Source organism: Nyctibius grandis, chromosome 1, assembly GCF_013368605.1.
Source record: "Nyctibius grandis isolate bNycGra1 chromosome 1, bNycGra1.pri, whole genome shotgun sequence".
NCBI lineage: Eukaryota > Metazoa > Chordata > Aves > Nyctibiiformes > Nyctibiidae > Nyctibius > Nyctibius grandis.
This window is the reverse complement of record NC_090658.1, coordinates 46,011,877-46,031,741: the sequence shown is the minus strand read 5'-3', so window position 1 is coordinate 46,031,741 and position 19,865 is coordinate 46,011,877. Positions and strand designations below refer to the sequence as shown.

Below are 19,865 nucleotides of genomic sequence, written 5' to 3'. Positions count from 1 at the left end.
TTGCATTCATTCAAACCTTTACAAAATGGCTGTCACCTTAAAAACAATGGAACAATTGATAAAAATACAATGAGTGTTTTTTTCCAAGGAGAGGGACTTGGAGAAACGTGTCTGGAGAAAAGTCATGTCACTTCTTACTGTAAATGTAAAATGGAACCAAAGTGGAAAGAAACAAGAGGCCGGGGGGGAAGCTCAAAGGCATAAAATTAGCCTCAGAAGATGTATCGCATGTATGAACCTTCCCAAAAATTTCCTGTATGCTGCTGAACACACGTGCTTAGGCACTTTCCTGAACCTGCAAGCAGCAGAGAATCTGGACAACAGCTACTGAACTGCTCAAAGTTCACTATGGCCATAGTTTAGGATCGTTTTATGCATTTCCAAGAGAAATTATTGTATGAAAGCTCAGCATGTCCCTGAATGTTACATATTGTTAAAGACTGTGTTGTAGAGCAAGATAAAAAAAAAAAAAAAAATCAGCAGGAACATGATATCTATTCCAGGAAAACAAAGACAGCTTGAAGATAGCCAGTGAAATTTCACCCACCCTCTCTCCCCTAAGTTAAAACTGATAAAAAGACAGCATAGACATTTTTTTCTAATGGTTAAATGTTTTACAGAGTTCTTGTACATTTGCTGTAGCCCTCTGTGAATTTCACTGGCTGGCAGAGAGTCCAATAGCAAATTGAGCCATGGGGATGCACAAGAGAACATTACAAGGTCCTTTACAAGGTAATGACCATTTTTTTCTCTTTTACAGCAGCTAACAACAAAATAGCCTCATTTTATTAGTATTAGCTTTATAATAATGCTGATTCTTACTTTATACAATATAGTTCTTTTGTACCTGCACTACACATATGCATACGCAGGCAAACAGAAACATAAGTCCCCCCATTGCTTAGGGACATGGTTTAGTGGTGGACTTGGCAGTGTTAGGTTAACAGTTGGGACTTGATGATCTTAAAGGTCCTTTCCAACCAAAATGATTCTATGATTCTGTAAGCCCATTATGAAATTTTCTATTCGAATCCCCACTATCCTAAAAGCATAAGAGCTACCATTAGCATAAAGCTCTGATTGAAGTTAAGCAAACTCATCATTTAACTTTGGTATCGCTCTGTTTAATACCGATTGGTACATATACTGATTATAGCTTGTTGTCCACTTTGGCTTAAGGTAAGAGGCAGCGTTTTTGTCTTCATGTGCATAATTCTACAGCATGATTCCATTTATTATAACACTTTTTTCGAGAAGTATCAAGCTAGATTCTCATAAGGTATCAATGTACGTAAGATGAGAAACTGGCAATTCCTAATACATATAGCAGATATTTCCACGTAACAAACACAAAAAAAAATAGACCGTGCATATCATTAGTGTACTTCCCATCAGTAAGTCATTGGGGATTTTGCCATTACTGAAGACAAGTCACTAAACTAGCTAGACTAGAAAACTGCTCAGCATTCCCAAAATACAAACTACATTTTAATAGTGCTTATTGATAATTATACTACATGGGTATTTCACACAACATGACAAGCGGTGAATATAATGGGGTTTTTTAAAGTATATGAAATACCTCACAGATTAAGCAAGCCAGTATAAATGAAGGTGTAAATACACAGCTGAGTGTAGACTATACTAGTTTTATCTCTTCAATGCCCCAGACCCAAGCCCTCTTGTAGTTCTTAGTTTATAAGCACAGATTAAGCATACTCAATCCACCCCACAACCAGGTGAGCATACTCTTTGCCTCACAAAATACACAGTGGTCTTCATAAATCACTAAAATGTATTTTTAAGATATATTTCTTTAAGTCCAGGGTGGGGTTTTTTTTGTTTTGTTTTGGTTTTTTTTTAGAGTTTTGAATGACATCCAAGTAAGAGACTTACATGTGAAAGCTTGTTTGGAGACTCCTTGCCGCTGCCTTCTTTATGTAAAGCCCGGTCTTTGTAGGAGCTCAGGACTTTGGTTGATGGTGCATGCCACTTGGTTTCTGCCATAAATAATTGTGTTTTAATTTCTGAATGCTAAAAAGATGAGTATACTGTACAAAGAAAAAAGGCACATGGCTTAGCATCAGGTTTCAAACCTGTATACTCTTTGGAACCAGAGACGTGTATCTTTGCAGAATTTCCTGAGATCTAGTTTTTCAATGATAATTAAACAAAGTTCAATCTGCTTTTCATCATTCATGATGCTTTCTGAAGTTCAGGAGTAGTTTGTTCCAAGTATTATCTAAACATCCCACACCATATTCTGTTAGACTGTCTGTAACAGTCCCCGCTTTCACTGTCATATTACACGCTCTTGGTGTATCAAACCTCCGCATCAGAAAGTGGCTGCACTTCAATAGGCACTGCATTGCAAAAAACATTTATTTTTAAGATACAGTGGTTTTTATTACCAGAATGTCTAGTTCCTTCCAAAGTTTCCTCTCGTTCTCTGCCTCCTTCACACTCCAGAGAGCCTGAACCTTGGTGGTGTTCATGGAGCAAAGGGGACTGGCACCTTTTAACATAAGCAGAAAAATAAGCTGTTTGGTTTTTTAACTCTAGCAAACTAGTTACATGATGAACACCACCACTTTTTACTCTTCAAGGCAAATATTTTGTAAGTGATTTGTTTAAACAATCATCACCCCCCCACCCAAACAAATATAGTAACATTTCCAAACATTGCATGGAAATATATACATGTAATTTTTTCAACAGCACACTGTTATGTCTTAAGTGTGAACAGGCCAAGAAGACACTGAACTTCAAGAAAGGCATTCTTGGGGCTATATATCCAATGGTTTTTGCAATGGAGAACTATGGTAATGCATGCATAATTGCTTTATGAACTAAGTCCCACGGAAAGTAAATCTGTAGTTTTGCAGGTTTTCACACTCAGAACACATAAGCTAGTACTAGATCCATTGCTTTGTACTGTATTGCAGAAGTTAAATTATTTCACAAAGCAACACACTACAAACAAGGTTGCTATTAGAAATAACTGTTCTGGAAAAATGACACAAGATGCATTTTCATGTGTCTACTGACAAAAAAATTGCTACAGTTTTATTTGAATTATTAGCATCTATTTAGCTGCCAGAGATTTCAGTGAGTATACTGAAATTCCTTGAGGAGTCTCCAAGGTATTGCATATATATCTGCTGCATGGAATATCTTATCCACACACAGTCATGCCAAAGCAATATTAAACTTACAGACAAGGAGTCAAACTGATATTTTCAATATTCACATTTTTTCTGAAAAGTAGCTTCTGAAAGTCAAGTGACAAGTCTGGAATGCTTTTATATTATGCTATGTAGATACTGCCATAGCTCAACATTTTATAACAGAAGTATTGTCAGCAGCTATATTTATACAACAAAGTGATAAATTGAAAATAATTTAGAACAGATTTCTCACTTAATATTCTTGTAACATGGACAGTATATTGGGGTGGTCTTTTATACACAGATAGCTAACTTCTGAAACTTTAGCATCAAGGGATTAACAGGGATATGAAAGAACCATCTATATACCACAACAGCCTTTTAGGGACAAGAGACCTCTGAAAGAGTGCTACTTTTTTGAAGAGAGATGCTACGGAATGGATGCCACTGGAACAAGCACAGTAGAAATTAAAACCTTGAAGACAATTTTTTAATCAAATACCCTTCCTCTGAAGCAAAAGGCGGAGAAATTATTATTTTATTCCAGTTCTGAGTTACTAGCTGATTTCTGGCCTTTTTCTGGGAAAGCAAACCTAAGAACTGTTTGTTATTTACTTGAGTCATAAAATAACAATTTGGTCCTAAAGAGTTAAAGCAGTATGACTTTAAAATTGGCATACATGTTACATTAAAGATCAGCAAACCTGTATGTCTTAAAATACACTAACAGAGTTTGCAAATGAATCTATGATATAGAACATCCACATAAATTTTGCTTCAGAAAGAAGATGCATGGAACCTACAGCAAGATTTAAAAAAATAAAATAAAATAAGATAAAATAATCACCAATACCCATCATATCCCACTTGCTGTCTCCACTGGCTGCTCCCGCTGGGTCCTGGGTCACTGGAGGAAGACTGGTTGCTCGGAGAACTTCTGTAATGTTGACTAGAGTCATTAACAGTGCACCAAGATATTTGTGGGGTTTCAGATTTGAACTGGGCTGTGCTTCTTTTATAAAATACCTTCTTTTTTACAAATAATGCAGATGCAGTATGAACACTTAATTATATTCATTTTGGGAATTTATAGTTTTATCTTAGTTTCATAAAACTTAAACAAGTATTTTTAAAGTATATTATTGATTTCATCACTAATAAAGTATTTCCAACTGAGTATATAAAAGAGGCACAAAAAGAGAAAGACTAAGTGCCAAAACCTATTTTCCTTACATCTAGCTTTACTTCTGAACAACTGGAATTACTCAGGGGCCGGAGCGGCTGGATTACGTCTCTAAATTTATGTGTGGGAAACTCTCACGATGGATCAGAAATGATTGTTAGTTGCTTTGCATGTATTCCAATTTTCAACATAGTAATTTAGAAAAGGTAACACCAATACTTTTTTAATTTTATTAATTATTTGACATAGAAGAGCAATAAAAAAAGATTTTCATGAATAGTATTATTTTGTACTTATTATTTAAACTTTTGAGCCTCATGTCTTAACAATGTCTCTAATTACTCTTCTTGGATTTCCAGACAGTTGAAATGCAATGCTCAAGTTTGGTTTTGATCACCCTCCCTTCCTTCACTTTTGTGCATATCAGTTGAGAATTGCAATACAATTTCCCTCAGCAACATTACTTTGAATTCCCTGTATTTCCCTTCTTTTTTCGTATCTTTTTTTCTTTTTTTTCAAAGGCTATATGTAGAAATGAACGTATGTACTCCAGAAAGAGGTGAAAAGAGGTAGTTTTGGATTTGTGCACAACACTTTCCCAAAGACAGGACATTCAATAAGAAACTTTACTGTTTGGCTTGAAAATTTTAAAGACATTATCATCTATTATACTTTGTCCAACAGCCAAACATATACACAACAAGTGGATAGTGTAGTGCCTAATTTTTCAGCATGTCTCTCTCTGATAAATATTCACAGGACTGAGCCTCTCTCAATAAAGTGAATTAGTCTACAGGCTACAGTTGAATTCAGTTGCGTGTTCTTGCTTCTTACCACCAAGAACTTCTCATTTCTTGCACAGCTTAAGGGAAGGTAATGGGTAAGTTACGAGCCCACGTGTTTCTAGCCTCCAGACTGATGTTTAGGACATTGTCCTCAAAACCAGGACATTGGTTTGTACTATCCCAGGCTGAGGAATGTCTAGATCCCAAGCCTCCCATTTGCCAGACAAGTGTCTAGCCGTTAGCCTACTAAACAAAAGCTGGCTACAAAAGGAGAACCACAGTGAATGCCTCACACAGCTCCTTTACAGAAGAGTTGCAGCTGCCTGCTCTCAGGAATGGATTCCAGACACCAGGTGAAAGAATGCACTTGCCTACAAGTGTGACTCAAGGACTAAAGCACATGGAGACTTCTTGGTGAGAAAAACCAGAAGAGTGAGTCTGACTGAAGTTTTGCTCTTAGGCACTCGCTATGAGCAGCTGCCACAGAATTAAGCAGTTTGTAAAGACAGAAGTAGAGCTCAAGAATGTCCTTGTATTTCTTAGTGACTAATTAGAAGAAACTCCTTGATCAACAGTAAAATATTTGGATTGTCTTCTCCAGGTCACTTAACTCCCCTCAGGAACTGTAACAGGAGCATAGGTGTTCAGTTCCCAGATTTTAATTTCACTCCAGGGACCAGGCACCTGACTGCTACATGTCACAGTAGTTGAACTGTTGCTGCTTAAGTGTTTTACTTTATCTAGCCCACATTTCTGTTATTTCTTCCTCTTTTTATCTCTAAAAACAACCATTTTATCACTGACTTCAATGTTAGCTCATTTTCAGATCGGTTGCTGCAACTTCCCTGTTTTATCAACCTGCGCCTCCCTGCTTGCACTTTTCAATTTGTCTAAACTGATATTGGGTCTCTGACCCTCTAAAATCTCTTCATCATTTTCCTAGCCTAAGTATACGTTTTCACCCTTGCAAGACTACCTATAAGTACTAATCAACCTTACTTCACACTCTTTTGTTTAAAGCCCATCTCTCTGCCAAGCCATCAAGTATGCCTCTTCCCATGAGGAAAGACCTTGCCAATTAGGTACCTTTCTTTTCATGTTTCAAGACCCACATGTCACAGTTCATCATTTTCCTCTCTTTTCATTATTTATACTCTGTACCATGTCCTCCCCAGAATAGCACTTCTGCATTGCACTTGTTTTGTTTAAACAATACGGGAACTTCTTCACGACACGAAATAGCCTCTGTCTTAGCGTCTTTTCACATGCTTCGCTGAGTGTTAGGACAAGCACAACTTATGTTTGTGAAGTTTTTTGGAAATGAGTAGTATGTCAGAAAGCTTTCATTTTTTTCCTCTGTATTGGCATACAGTATGCTTAATAAAGCCCCAGAAATCCTGAAGTATTTCTAGACATTTGATACATTTTTTCCTTATGCTAGCTGTTATTGAGATTTTTCAGTAACAAGACATTAGGAAAAGCTTAAGTCCTATAACAGTATATACATGCTTACAGAAATGCACCTCTCCTTTTTTTCAGGGGGTGAGATGCGGGGTAGGGGAGGAGAATACAAATGATCAAATGGTCATAACTGGGAGTCTGCCTTCCCCAGACCACAATACGAACATATTTTCAAATATGTACTACTATTACCTGAATATATTTCAAACGATGTAAAAAGTCACTAATTCTTTTCTACTAAATAGGATAGTAGAGCAATAGCGGTATTGCATGATTTCATCTGGAAGTTTTTAAAGCTATTTAAGACTAGTATTTTAGATTTTCGTATCAATTAGATATTTTCAATATGCAGTATGTTTTTCCTTGGAAATTAGAACTACACCACCCCATGGAAAAAGGGCATAAGCAGAAATAATTGCAAACAATAAAGGACAGAGAGTTCTGCTCAAGACATATGGTTTTCCTAAATAATTTAAAGGTCAAATGTATCTACAAATTTTTAACTTGAAAAATAAATTTTCATCTTATGAAGAATTATGTTTAAAGTAGAACAGAGCTAACATTTAAGGATACCATCCCATCATCTAAGAGGTGTTACATATTCACATCACAAGCTCTGCTTTATTTAATTAAAAGCAAAGCAAAGCATAAGGACTGGTAATGAGTTACAGAACCCTTTGAAACTATGCCAATAGCTTGGTAATGAGATTAAATAATTCATTTTAAAAGGGATGAGTTCATTTTATTTACACTCATTATTTGTTTAAATAGGCTCCCAAAAGGTGGGGGACTGGCCGTTGTTTAGATCAAAAAGTCACAAGGCAGTTTCCCACTTTATTGGTTTGGGACTAAAGGGACAGGTCAGCTGTCCTCAGCGGTAGGATCCTCGGTACAGTTCACCTCCATCACAAACCACAAAAGCCCCTTGTTTCAGGTAGAGGGAACTGGGCTCAATGAATGCTCTTTTATACAACCTCACAATTAAAATTACTGCCAAAACTCAATAAAATAAGGTTTAAAAAATAAGCATACCAAAGTTCTAGAAAGCAGAGCTCTCCAAAGTAAGGCACATTAGGAAAATGACAGGCATTAAATGGAGAGTATATTACCTTGCACCATCTGGCAGTTTTCTATCAAAGGAAGTGCTGCGAGGAATGGCTGTCTGAGCCTGCTGGAGAAGCTGCTGGCACTGCAGTCTGTCAGAGGTTCCTAGGATTGGAGAGGCACGAGAGAGGGGCTGCCCAGCGGGAGTCGGCACCCGATGCCAAGTGGTATTTCTTCTGAAAGGGGTTTTATACTCACATGGGGTGCCTTCACTGTCAAGTTTGTATTCCACCATGGGTATACGACAAAGTTCTGAACAACCCCTGTGGGACAAATAAAAATGCTGATCAGTCTCACTGGAGGGAACAGAAAAAGAAATCTTGCATTCTACAGTCAGAAGTATATGCATATTTTTCTTCCGGGTGCCCAAAGGTGTTCATATAGCATCGTACAACCCTTCAAACGCTTCAGAACTATCATGCCAACGAGGTAGGAAACATTCCAAAATAAAGGATTTGCTCTCATGGGCTCAAAGGTTTTTGAACTCTCTCCTTGCCCTTCAAAAAGGAAAAAATATTAAGCTTTTATAAATTAATCCGCAGCTTAAATTTTACTTAATAAAAACTAGTAGAAACAAAGCATCCAGACATCAGAAAAGATCAAGTTCTTCTATATCAGCTTTAGTTTGTTTAAATTTCATAAATACAAATAATTTCTTAATGTAAAAATGTACCTATCCAAAATTACAAAATACGTTTGTTGCTTTGCAGCAAACTAAACGTTTCTTAGTGGTATTGAGATTGTCCCCACTGAATGACAGAGCATATACACTGCGATGCAAATGATTAAGTGGCATCTAAATATTTTTCTATTTGTTTTCAAACTGTACTTTCTAATGTCTCTCTTCCTGGGGATCTCTATGCCTGGAAGAGAAATGGACAAGTGGAAGGAAGAGACAAACCAGAAAGAGTCTGGCTTACAACCTCTGCTTGAAGCTCACAGTGTGGTTAGTGGCACATTCAAGTTGGACTTGAATTAAGCGTTATCGGTGCAGAAATTAGTTAATAGAAGCTTCACACCCACTTTAAGCCAGCACTGATTATCATTGCAGATATTTTGTATTCTCACATACCGCCTTCATTATTTATCTGATAGGCAGTGCGTACTAAATTAACATCTATAAAGAAAACACCCTAAATAATTCTAATGCAATGCATTAAGTAAGAAATAGTGAAAATTTGTTTCTCTGTCTCAACTACAGTTCTGTTCTATCCCTTGAGCTGAGTCTTGATCGAGCTTTGCTTTTGTTGAAAACTCAACATTCATTATTTCTGACTAAATTAAAATCACCTAGAGAAAGTGTAATAGAGTGTGTGTAAAGTGTTTACAGTCTTAATCCTGAAAACTTTTTGGCACAAAAGACTTAACACAAATGTGCAGTTCAAATAAATTGTATAGATTCTCATACATTAAATTATTGTGCCCCAAAGCTTCTGAACCAAACTCCAAAAGAACATTTTCATTGTCAGTGTTCTGGTAAGCAGATTAAATAAAAGATATTATAATAATGCTAACTATATTATTCAAGGTTGTTGAGGAGCAGATATATGTGCAACTGTAGCAGTTACATTCTAGATACTCTGTATGTGCCCAGTTTGATCCAGTCAAATGTTTCAGTCTGCTGAATTTTGTGGTACTAAACAGACAAACTGTTTATCCTGTAGCACTAAATCTCAGTCCCTGCTGGCACTCAAACATATGAAAAAGGTAAAGAAAGAACTATAAAATATAGAGGATAAAGCATTGAGAGTGGAGTTTAGTAGCCAATGTAGGGTAGAAGACACCGTGATGAAGACAAGCTGAAGGAGGGGTCACTACCATGCTCCAAAACAATTCAGAATTCCTGTTTTTTTTCAAGGTTATTCTTTGATCGGAAATATCATAGAATCATAGAATGGTTTCAGTTGGAAGGGACCTTAAAGATCATCTAGTTCCAACCCCCCTGCCACAGGCAGGGACACCTTTCCACTAGACCAGGTTGCTCAAAGCCCCATCCAACCTGGCCTTCAACACTGCCAGGGAAGGGGCAGCCACAGCTTCTCTGGGCAAGCTGTTCCAGTGTCTCACTACCCTCACAGTCAAGAATTTCTTCCTAAGATCTAATCTAAACCAGCCCTCTTTCAGTTTAAAACAATTACCCCTCATCCTGTCACTACATGCCCTTGTAAAAAGCCACTCTCCAGCTTTCCTTAGGCCCCCTTCAGGTACTGGAAGGCTGCTAGAAGGTCTCCCCAGAGCCTTCTCTTCTCCAGGCTGAACAGCCCCAACTCTCTCAGCCTCTCTTCATAGGAGAGGTGCTCCAGCCCTCTGATCATCTTCGTGGCCCTCCTCTGGACTCACTCCAACAGCTCCATGTCCTTCTTATGTTGAGGGCCCCAGAGCTGGACACATTACTCCAGGTGGGGTCTCACGAGAGGAGAGTAGAGGGGCAGGATCACCTCCCTCGACCTGCTGGCCACGCTGCCTTTGATGCAGCCCAAGATATGGTTGGCCTTCTGGGCTGCAAGCACACATTGCCAGCTCATGTTGAGCTTCTTATCAACCATCACCCCCAAGTCCTTCTCCTCAGGGCTGCTCTCAATCCATTCTCCGCCCAGCCTGTATTTGTGCTTGGGATTGCCCCGACCCACATGCAGGACCTTGCACTTGGCCTTGTTGAACTTCATGCGGTTTGCACAGGCCCAGCTCTCAAGCCTGTCCAGGTCCCTCTGGATGGCATCCCTTCCCTCCAGCGTGTCGACCGCACCGCACAGCTTGGTGTCGTCGGCAAACTGGCTGAGGGCGCACTCAATCCCAATGTCCATGTCGCCGACAAAGATGTTAAACAGGACCGGTCCCAATACTGACCCCTGAGGAACGCCACTCGTCACTGGTGTCCCCTTGGACATCGAGCCATTGACCGTTAACTCTTTGAGTGCGACCATCCAGCCAATTCTTTATCCACCAAGTGGCCCATCTGTCAAGTCCATGTCTCTCCAATTTAGAGACAAGGATGTCATGCGGGACAGTGTCAAATGCTTTGCACAAATCCAGGTAGATGACATCAGTTGCTCTTCCCCTATCCACCAGCATTGTAACCCCATCGTAGAAGGCCACCAGATTTGTCAAGCATGATTTGCCCTTGGTGAAGCCATGTTGGCTGTCAACAATCACCTCCTTGATTTCTGTGTGCCTCAGCATAGTTTCCAGGAGGATCTGCTCCATGATTTTGCCAGGCACAGAGGTGAGACTGACTGGCCTGTAGTTCCCCGGGTCTTCGTTTTTTCCCTTCTTGAAGATGGAGGTTATGTTTGCTCTTTTCCAGTAAGTGAGAACTTCACCAGACTGCCACGACTTCTCAAGAATGATGGATAGTGGCTTAGCAACTTCATCTGCGTGTTCCCTCAGGACCTGTGGATGCACCTCATCAGGTCCCATGGACTTGTGCACCTTCAGGTTCCTTAGATGGTCTCGAACCTGCTCTTCTCCTACAGTGGGCAGTTCTTCATCCTTCCAGTCCCTGCCTCTGCCTTCTGCAACTTGGGTGGTGAGGCTAGAGCACTTGTCGGTGAAGACTGAGGCAAAGAAGTTGTTGAGTACCTCAGCCTTCTCCATATCCCGGCTAACCAGGTCTTCCGTTTCCTTCTGGAGAGGGCCCACATTTTCCCTAGTCTTCCTTTTATCACTGACATACCTATAGAAACATTTCTTGTTGTCCTTGGCATCTCTGGCCAGATTTAATTCTATCAGGGTTTTAGCTTTCCAAACGTGCTCCCTGCCTGCTCAGACAATTTCCCTGTATTCTTCCCAGGCTACCTGCCATTGCTTCCACCCTCTGTAGGCTTCCTTCTTGTGCCTGAGTTTATCCAGGAGCTCCTTGTTCATCCATGCAGGCCATCAGTATAAAATGCATCAGTAAAATTTGACATGTGTAAACTCTGCTGACAAGCTATAGCCGGACATGCTGGAAGCATCAGAGAATTTCACAGTAATGATTTTCTGGTTTTAGCTTCCCTATGGAGGTAAGACCACCCCAACAGTCTCCTCTGACAGACAAGGAATGGAGCTACGGAGAAACCAATGTTATAAAATTATCAATTTATTTCAGAAGGTCAATTTGACATATCTATAGCCTTCCCCTCACCCTGAAAATGCCACAGTTATTCAGACCATCACTTCTAAACTACCTCAGTTCATGTATTTATTTTTTTAAAATTGTTTCATATTTCTGAAAATCACAAAACACATGTTGGGCTCTTAGAACGATGAACACCATGGAAAGACCAAGTTAAGTGAATTGCATAGAATTGTGCAAACATTTCTACTGCTGAAGCATACACAGAATACTTTTCTCCAGTGCAATATTGAACTGCTTATATGGCAAGACCATTCCTCTCATCATAAAGTTCCCTGCCTCATTCACTGCCTGCAACAAATAAGACCAAGGTGTAGGAGACAACAGCCTCCAGCAATGCAACCTTGATTCATTTCCCGAGCAGGTCCATGTTACGTGAATGTAGAAAGTTCTTAAAGGAAAAAAAACCCTAAGATTGATTATTCAATTAAAGACTTTCATAAAGCTTTATATACAAAACAAACAAAACAAAGAATGCACAGATCACAGAATCACAGAATCAACCAGGATGAAGAGACCTCAGGGATCATCTAGTCCAACCGTTGCCCTGACACCACCATGTCAACTAGATCATGGCACTAAGTGCCATGTCCAGTCTTTTCTTAAACACATCCAGAGATGGTGACTCCACCACCTCCCTGGGCAGCCCATTCCAATGTCTAATAACCCTTTCTGAAAAGAAATTCTTCCTAATGTCCAACCTGAACCTCCCCTGGCGAAGCTTAAGGCTGTGTCCTCTTGTCCTATCTCTAGTTGCCCGGGAGAAGAGGCCAACTCCCACTTCACTACAACCTCCCTTCAGGTAGCTGTAGACTGCAATAAGGTCATCTCTGAGCCTCCTCTTCTCCAGGCTAAACAACCCCAGCTCCCTCAGCCGTTCCTCGTAGGACAGACCCTCCAGACCCTTCACCAGCTTGGTCGCCCTCCTCTGGACTCGCTCCAACACCTCAACATCTTTCTTGAAGTGCGGGGCCCAGAACTGAACACAGTACTCAAGATGCGGCCTCACCAGTGCCGAGTACAGAGACACAGCAAGGTTAGTATTAGTTTAGCGTACTGCATAATTTTTATGTGGCCATATATATACAGTTTGTCATTATTTGACTAGGAAGTTGAACAATTACCTAGGCTACAATTTCAACTATCCTTCTGCTGATTTCTTAGTATCGTTTCACCTCCTTCTTCATTTCTATAGACCTTAAGTGTCAGAAACAAAACACCTCCCTCCCCAACTTTTATTATTAAAATATTGATTTCACAGTTTGTCTTGGTAATTGAGAAAGATATAGCATGTAATTGTCATTGCATCCCTTATTAGATACCCCCCATAAAGTACTTTAAGTACTCTAAAAATAGCCATGGGTTTTGAAGGCAAAAGGGATAGTTACTACTATTTAGTTTGACTCAGCTTGCTAACTGAATAATTAAAGCATGATATTAAAATAGCAAATAACACAGTGTTCTCTCAAAGAATAATAACTTAAAGTTTCGTAAAATTTTGTGTTTATTTACATCACAAAAATATATTCCTCTGACAAATTAAAAAATTATTCAGGACGCTGTTCCTGCAAAAAAGGCTCACAAAACAACTCTATTTCAAATCAGTATTAAAATCTAACAATGTTACTTTTAAATTCAAAACAGAGCCCCAACATGACTGTTGTAACTGGTCCCCAAAAAATTTCCATGGTTAAAAGGGAACTACTTTATATGGCTTCCTTTGTCACATAGACTTTTAATTTTAATTTAGAAGTGCCAAACCAATCAGTTCAACATTTATATGAAAAATTATGCTTCATTGCTTCACAAGCACTGCCTAAAGAACAGATACTGCAGTATACTGAAATATGTAAAGTCATAATTGTAGCTACCTCCTATATCAGAAAGAAAGAAAATCAATTACCTCATGCCTGTGATCCAATAAGGATCCCCACCGTGGATCAAACTGCAAGTTATCTTGCATGAAAAAACCCACAAAATTAAATGCAATTTCCTATTAAATATTTAATTTGACCATTATCCAGCTTCTATTTATAATATTGTTACTTATTCCACTGGATGAAGAATATACATTGGTACTGGTGTTGAATTATAGCTTTTAATTCACTTTTTAATTTTAATTTTTTATTTTTTTAAAAATTCACTTTAAAGACTATGTAAAGACAAATCCATATTTTTATGGTCTTAAAAAGATATTTAAATTTATGTTCAACAAGTAGAGGATATCAAACATCTTTCCCAATTATATTTATTATAACACTTTGAAAAACAGATTCATGTTATTTATCAAGCAAGTGTGACCAAGTCTTAACAACACATCAGAAATGACAGCACTTCCTGTCCTTCACTATAGTTTGGTATTAATTAAATCAATCTTTCAACATAAAGCACAGACTGCTACTAATATCTCTGGTTCAAGAGCCATATTATCCTGTAAAAAATTTGGTTAATAAAACCTACTCTGCAATTACAAAGAGCACGACTCTATGATACAGCTAGCAGGCCATGACTGCATACTAAAATTTAAGAGTCCACTATAAAAATCTGCAATATTCAAATGTTACTGCAAGGAGCGTTTTGTTCTGAAACCATTATCAAGCAGTCCATTAAATTTTTCAAACTATGTTAACCAAACCTTTCAATGTTAATTTAAGATTCCATACAAGGGTTCTGTAAAATGCTCTGTGAAGGGCCTACGTTAGGCAAGGATGCTAGTTAAAAAAGGTACATGTTCATCTCCATGGAAAAGTTAGAAGCTTTCAGATACTACGATCAGCATTTTGCCACCTTGATAACTACACAAAAGCTTTCTTTTCTGTTATATCCTACCACTGTCAACTACTGGGTATGACTTTGCTATTTGGACCCCAACTATCTACCGATTTCTTGCATCATGAATGATTTGTTAGGGTAATAACTAAACTAGAATAATTGGTTACGATTTAACTTTAGTTCAATGCATCACAGATCTGAACCACTAAGGTGGATGTAGGGATAGAGAAGTAATCACTGGTGTTCACCAGTTGTATTACACTGATAAATTATCCCTTACTATCACCATTTCAATTCAAATAATTTAATCTTGCTCAATAAGGAGTCTATCTATATCTAGCAGTACAATAGGTAATTGTGTTCTTCTAACTCAAACTTTGCATTTGAAAGTAATCACTTCTATTACAGTGCATGTTTGTTCTTACACTACAGAAGTTCCCACAAAGTGTCACAGTGAGACTGAGGACTCATCATGCAATCTATTAAATCCACATAATAAAACATATTAATTTCACGTAATTGTAGAGACTTAAATGAAAAGCAGAATTTAGTAGCTTAGTTTTGCTTAGGTTCACTGTATAGTTAAGACATACATTTTCCCTTCTCTGACCCTCTGAAGTGCCTCCTGGAGGTATCCCCTCAACTACACTGACTCCCTATACCAACTACAGTGGAAATCCAAGATGTTGGATAAGATTCAAATGGTCTAAGAGAACTTCGGTCAAAAAGTAAAGACAAAAATTCCCAGTTCTGACATCTCAGAAACATATCCGCTCTCGTGAGACCCCACCTGGAGTACTGCGTTCAGCTCTGGGGTCCCCAACATAAGAAGGACATGGAGCTGTTGGAGCAAGTCCAGAGGAGGGCCACAAAGATGATCAGAGGGCTGGAGCACCTCTCCTATGAAGAGAGGCTGAGAGAGTTGGGACTGTTCAGCCTGGAGAAGAGAAGGCTCTGGGGAGACCTCATAGCAGCCTTCCAGTACCTGAAGGGGGCCTAAGGAAAGCTGGAGAGGCACTTTTTACAAGGGCATGTAGTGACAGGATGAGGGGTAATTGTTTTAAACTGGAAGAGGGTAGATTTAGATTAGATCTTAGGAAGAAATTCTTGACTGTGAGGGTGGTGAGACACTGGAACAGCTTGCCCAGAGAAGCTGTGGCTGCCCCCTCCCTGGCAGTGTTTAAGGCCAGGTTGGATGGGGCTTTGAGCAACCTGGTCTAGAGGAAAGGTGTCCCTGCCTGTGGCAGGGGGGTTGGAACTAGATGATCTTTAAGGTCCCTTCCAACCCAAACCATTCTATTCTATGATTCTATTAACAGTAGTCACACTGCATCAAAAAAGGAGGAGATGTAATTTGAAAAATAGTAAGTCAGTTTTACTTTAAAATAATTTCATAGCACAATAGATGTATGCAATATTGCTTACAGCAACCTCAGCCAAGGTTGCTGCCCACTTTATCACTCCTGGGTTAAGGCGAGTGATAACTCTCAGAATCACAGAATCAATCAGGTTGGAAGAGACCTCTGGGATCATCGAGTCCAACCATTGCCCTAACACCACCATGTCAACTAGACCATGGCACTAAGTGCCATGTCCAGTCTTTTCTTAAACACATCCAGAGAGGGTGACTCCACCACCTCCCTGGGCAGCCCGTTCCAATGTCTAATGACCCTTTCTGAGAAGAAATTCTTCCTAATGTCCAACCTGAATCTCCGCTGGCGAAGCTTGAGGCTATGTCCTCTTGTCCTATATGTCCTCTTGTCCTCTTGTCCTGGCAGTCCCGTCACAGAGATGAAGAGTTGAAGGTGACAATCTCTTCTTTATGAAGATACACTCATTGTCCTTCTGATCTGTGTTACTATTCAGTTTTAAACAGAATATTTGTGTTGCTGAACTGACAAACAATTTAGAGGCCTCCTAAGAGCCTCTACACCTGCATTGTTGTATGAAAAAGACAAGAGAAATACAGACAGGAGGTTGAATGAAAAAAGGTAGTCAGGAAATAAAAGAGGAGAAAAAACCCTAAACCAACCAAGGTGTTTGGCTTACTTGTATGATCAGTAAGGCAGTAACAAACCCTGCAGTTTCTGCTGACTGAAACTAGGACACAATCAGAGCAAGTCACGTTGCCAAATCCCAGAGAACAGGAAAACAGCTATCTCAAAAGACAACAATTATGGGGAATAAAGGCTTGAGAAGCTCTTGGCAAGAAGGAAGAATCACTGGGAAAAATAGATGAATACAAAGATTTTTGTGACATTAGAGAAAAGCCTTCAAAATTCACCATAAGAAGAGCTGGAAAACTAACAGCAGGGATGTAGAAGTTACGTTATGCTGCAACTTAAGAAATGGAAATGACAAGTAACAGAGAGGATAAATGAAGTAGGTGGAACAGTACCACATTGAGATCTAAGTCTTGGAGCTCTGAAAGTAGTGAGTTCAGAATTAATCCTGATTTGGAAGTAGTCTTTAATATACTGGAGAGACAAGATTAGGAATAAGACCACACATGAGGAGATACAGGAAAACACAAATAATCCTCATCAAAGAAAACTAAGTAGAATATGTTTCCCAGAGAGAGGTTATGCAGTCTCCATCCTGGAAGTTTTTGAATCCCTAACTGGATAAAAGCCCTGAATAACCTGGCTTGACCTCATAGCTGACTCACTTTTGAGCAGGAGGTTGAGCCAGATAATCCCCTATAGTCCTTTCCAACCTGAATTATCCTATGATTCCATGAACCCAAAAGGTTTTCAACGAGGTAAAGATCAAATCACTTGCAATTTCTGCAGAGATCTTGCGCATTCCAACCCAGACATAACAAAAATGGATCCTAAAAAATGTTTTATATAATAGTAGGTATATATATCCAAGTTATTTACAATGAAAAAATTCTTAAGCTGACCCAAAATTGAGTAGGTAATATATTAAGCTTCAAAATGCCAAAAACACGTGGTTCTCTTGAGTTTTTTCAATCATGTTGAATAACAGAGAGAAAGGAGAAAGGAAAAAAAAAAAAAAAAAGCGCCTGGAACTTCTCCTGGCATTTTTGTTTTTTTCTGCTTGACTGTAACAACCGTACATGTAATAAACTTTAGCAATTATAACTAACTCCTGCTATGAGTTCATTCTTAACTAAATGTAAGAAAAACTGAAAGACTTTTTACTTGGATGAGAAATATGATAAGCATCAGAGAACTGTTTTCAACTTTGTACCTTTTTAGTTTATAGTTCTTTTGTTCGACTATTTCTGTGTGGAGACCATATGTTACATACATTGCCTAGGTTTTCCTTTGTTTTGATGCAAACCAAAATAGAAAAAGATGCTCGTACAATAAAGTTTCAGCTTCCCAAGGATTATAGTAACGCTGCATACTTAGCCTTACTCTCTTAAGTACAAGGAATTTAAGGTAAGGTGTTAAAATGCAAATTGTATATACTGGCAAAGGCCAAGTTTACACATCCTTTTCTTTGAAAACTATACTGGGAAGAAAAAAGCTCAAAAGAATTTATAAAAAGTGACAGAAAACATTTTTCATTTTTTTAAACAACAAAAGAAGTCTTTTTCTTTTATGCAGAAGGAAACCATGATGTTTTGTTTATTTAGAGAAGACACATATTGAAGATGGGGAAGAGGGCAGCCCACACCTTATGCCTAAGCTCTGCTGTTTGCTGCTGCTGCCACCCTTCCAGAGGCAGGCCAAGTGGAAGAGACTCCACAGTGAGGGGTAGAGACAAAAGGTCTTACTGTGACATTGACTTTCTATTAGGATTTGCACTTAAAATGTAACAGCCTAGGTTAAAATCTCTGGTCCTAATCAAAGTTCTGACAGAGTTCGTTTTTGCCAAGAGTCTCCAGCAGGCTAAATCACAGTGCATATGTCTCATTCCCTGAAACTAATAAACTTATAGGAAGTACAGTAATTCTGACAGTAAAGAAAGTTAAGCAATTTCTACCATTTTATTTTTTGTTGGGCACAGAGGATTAACTTTTGCAAATGATATGGCTTCCCATTAATACAATTATATTTTCCTAGTGCTAGTTCTTTCAGTTACCTCTAAAACCCATTATAATCTAGAGTTTTGAGATATTTGCAGCCTTCTTAGGTTAGTAGCAGGGGTGGTAATTAAAAGCTTTGGTACATTCAAATTCTACTTTTACAACCAAAAGTTCAGTTTCAGGTTTTTCTGCTTTAACCTGCCTCAAATGTTGTTAGTCTGGCAATATCCTGCCAGCAATTCTAGACCTGACTTCTTTCTAGCTCAGACGGCTTAATTAAAAAAAAAAAAAAAAAAAAAAAAAAAAAAAAAAAAAAAAAAAAAATTAAAAGGCCCTATGAACTATCCTACTAGCTTATGGCAAACACCCTTGCAAGAAGATTTGAACTCCTCCATGCAGTAAACCCCTCCACTTCCTAAAAGCATTTTTCCAAACATTCTATACTCTGCTGGCTATCCGTTACTCAAAAAAAAGCCCGACAAACGAAATTGTCTAATAAGATCACAATCATTTAAAAGGAACAAGCATCAAGACTGGAAAATACAGAAAGTCATTACACCTATTTTATTTGTAAGAAAGAGTTCACAAAGTTCAAGAGAATAAAACAACCTCAAAAGAAATGAAGTAGTACTTAATAATGGCCCACAGGCAGTTTCATAGTTACTAAAATATTTCCATTTCCAAAATTACCTGCAACAGCAGGAAAAGTCTGTTACTTGTTCAGACCAACAGGTGGAAGCTACCACTGCTACATCTCTTATAGTGGTTGTACTTGAACTTCTGTTTGTTGCCCATCCATGGAAATTTTGCTTACAGTTTTGTTTGTTTTCTAAACTTTCTAGAAATTGTTTCTTAAGCAGTTCTTAAGCAATTTCTTTTTATATATAATGGTAGTTGAACTAAGACAGACACATAAATTTCAATGTAGTAAGTAACATTCTAGCAGAATCTACAGTTTAAAATGGATTTAGAAGTACTTCATTCCTTGATTGGCTTTGACTGATTAAGGACATAGTGTCCTTGAGCACTACTGTGACACCACCAGTGAAAGCAAATTAGAATGAACATCATTATTCTCCTGTTAAAATGTGTATGATTCTAGCTACTGCACTGCAGTACTAGGTAATATTGACAACAGAAGAACAAATCAACAATTCTGAAGGGACATAGCATAGAAACAAATATGACATAAGGATACTTATTCAGATCTGAATATGCTGATGTCCTGGTTTGGTCTAAAACAGAAAGAATTTTCCTTTCAGTGATTTTTACTTTCAGC

General features: G+C 38.5%; 1 protein-coding gene across 5 annotated transcripts in view; it reads right to left on the bottom strand.

Moving 5' to 3' along the window:
* Nucleotides 1–19,865, bottom strand: part of SIPA1L2 (signal induced proliferation associated 1 like 2) — a 93,208-nt gene that overhangs the window by 31,866 nt on the left and 41,477 nt on the right. For 3 of the 5 annotated variants that reach the window (XM_068422673.1, XM_068422846.1, XM_068423000.1), the window contains exons 9-12: nt 7,706–7,963; nt 4,015–4,104; nt 2,412–2,515; nt 1,897–2,000 (exon numbers count right to left, since the gene is read on the bottom strand). In XM_068422673.1, the coding sequence (XP_068278774.1) occupies nt 1,897–2,000; nt 2,412–2,515; nt 4,015–4,104; nt 7,706–7,963 (556 nt within the window). The remainder of the gene's footprint in view (nt 1–1,896; nt 2,001–2,411; nt 2,516–4,014; nt 4,105–7,705; nt 7,964–19,865) is intronic. The other 2 variants (XM_068422759.1, XM_068422927.1) reach the window with 1 other exon arrangement.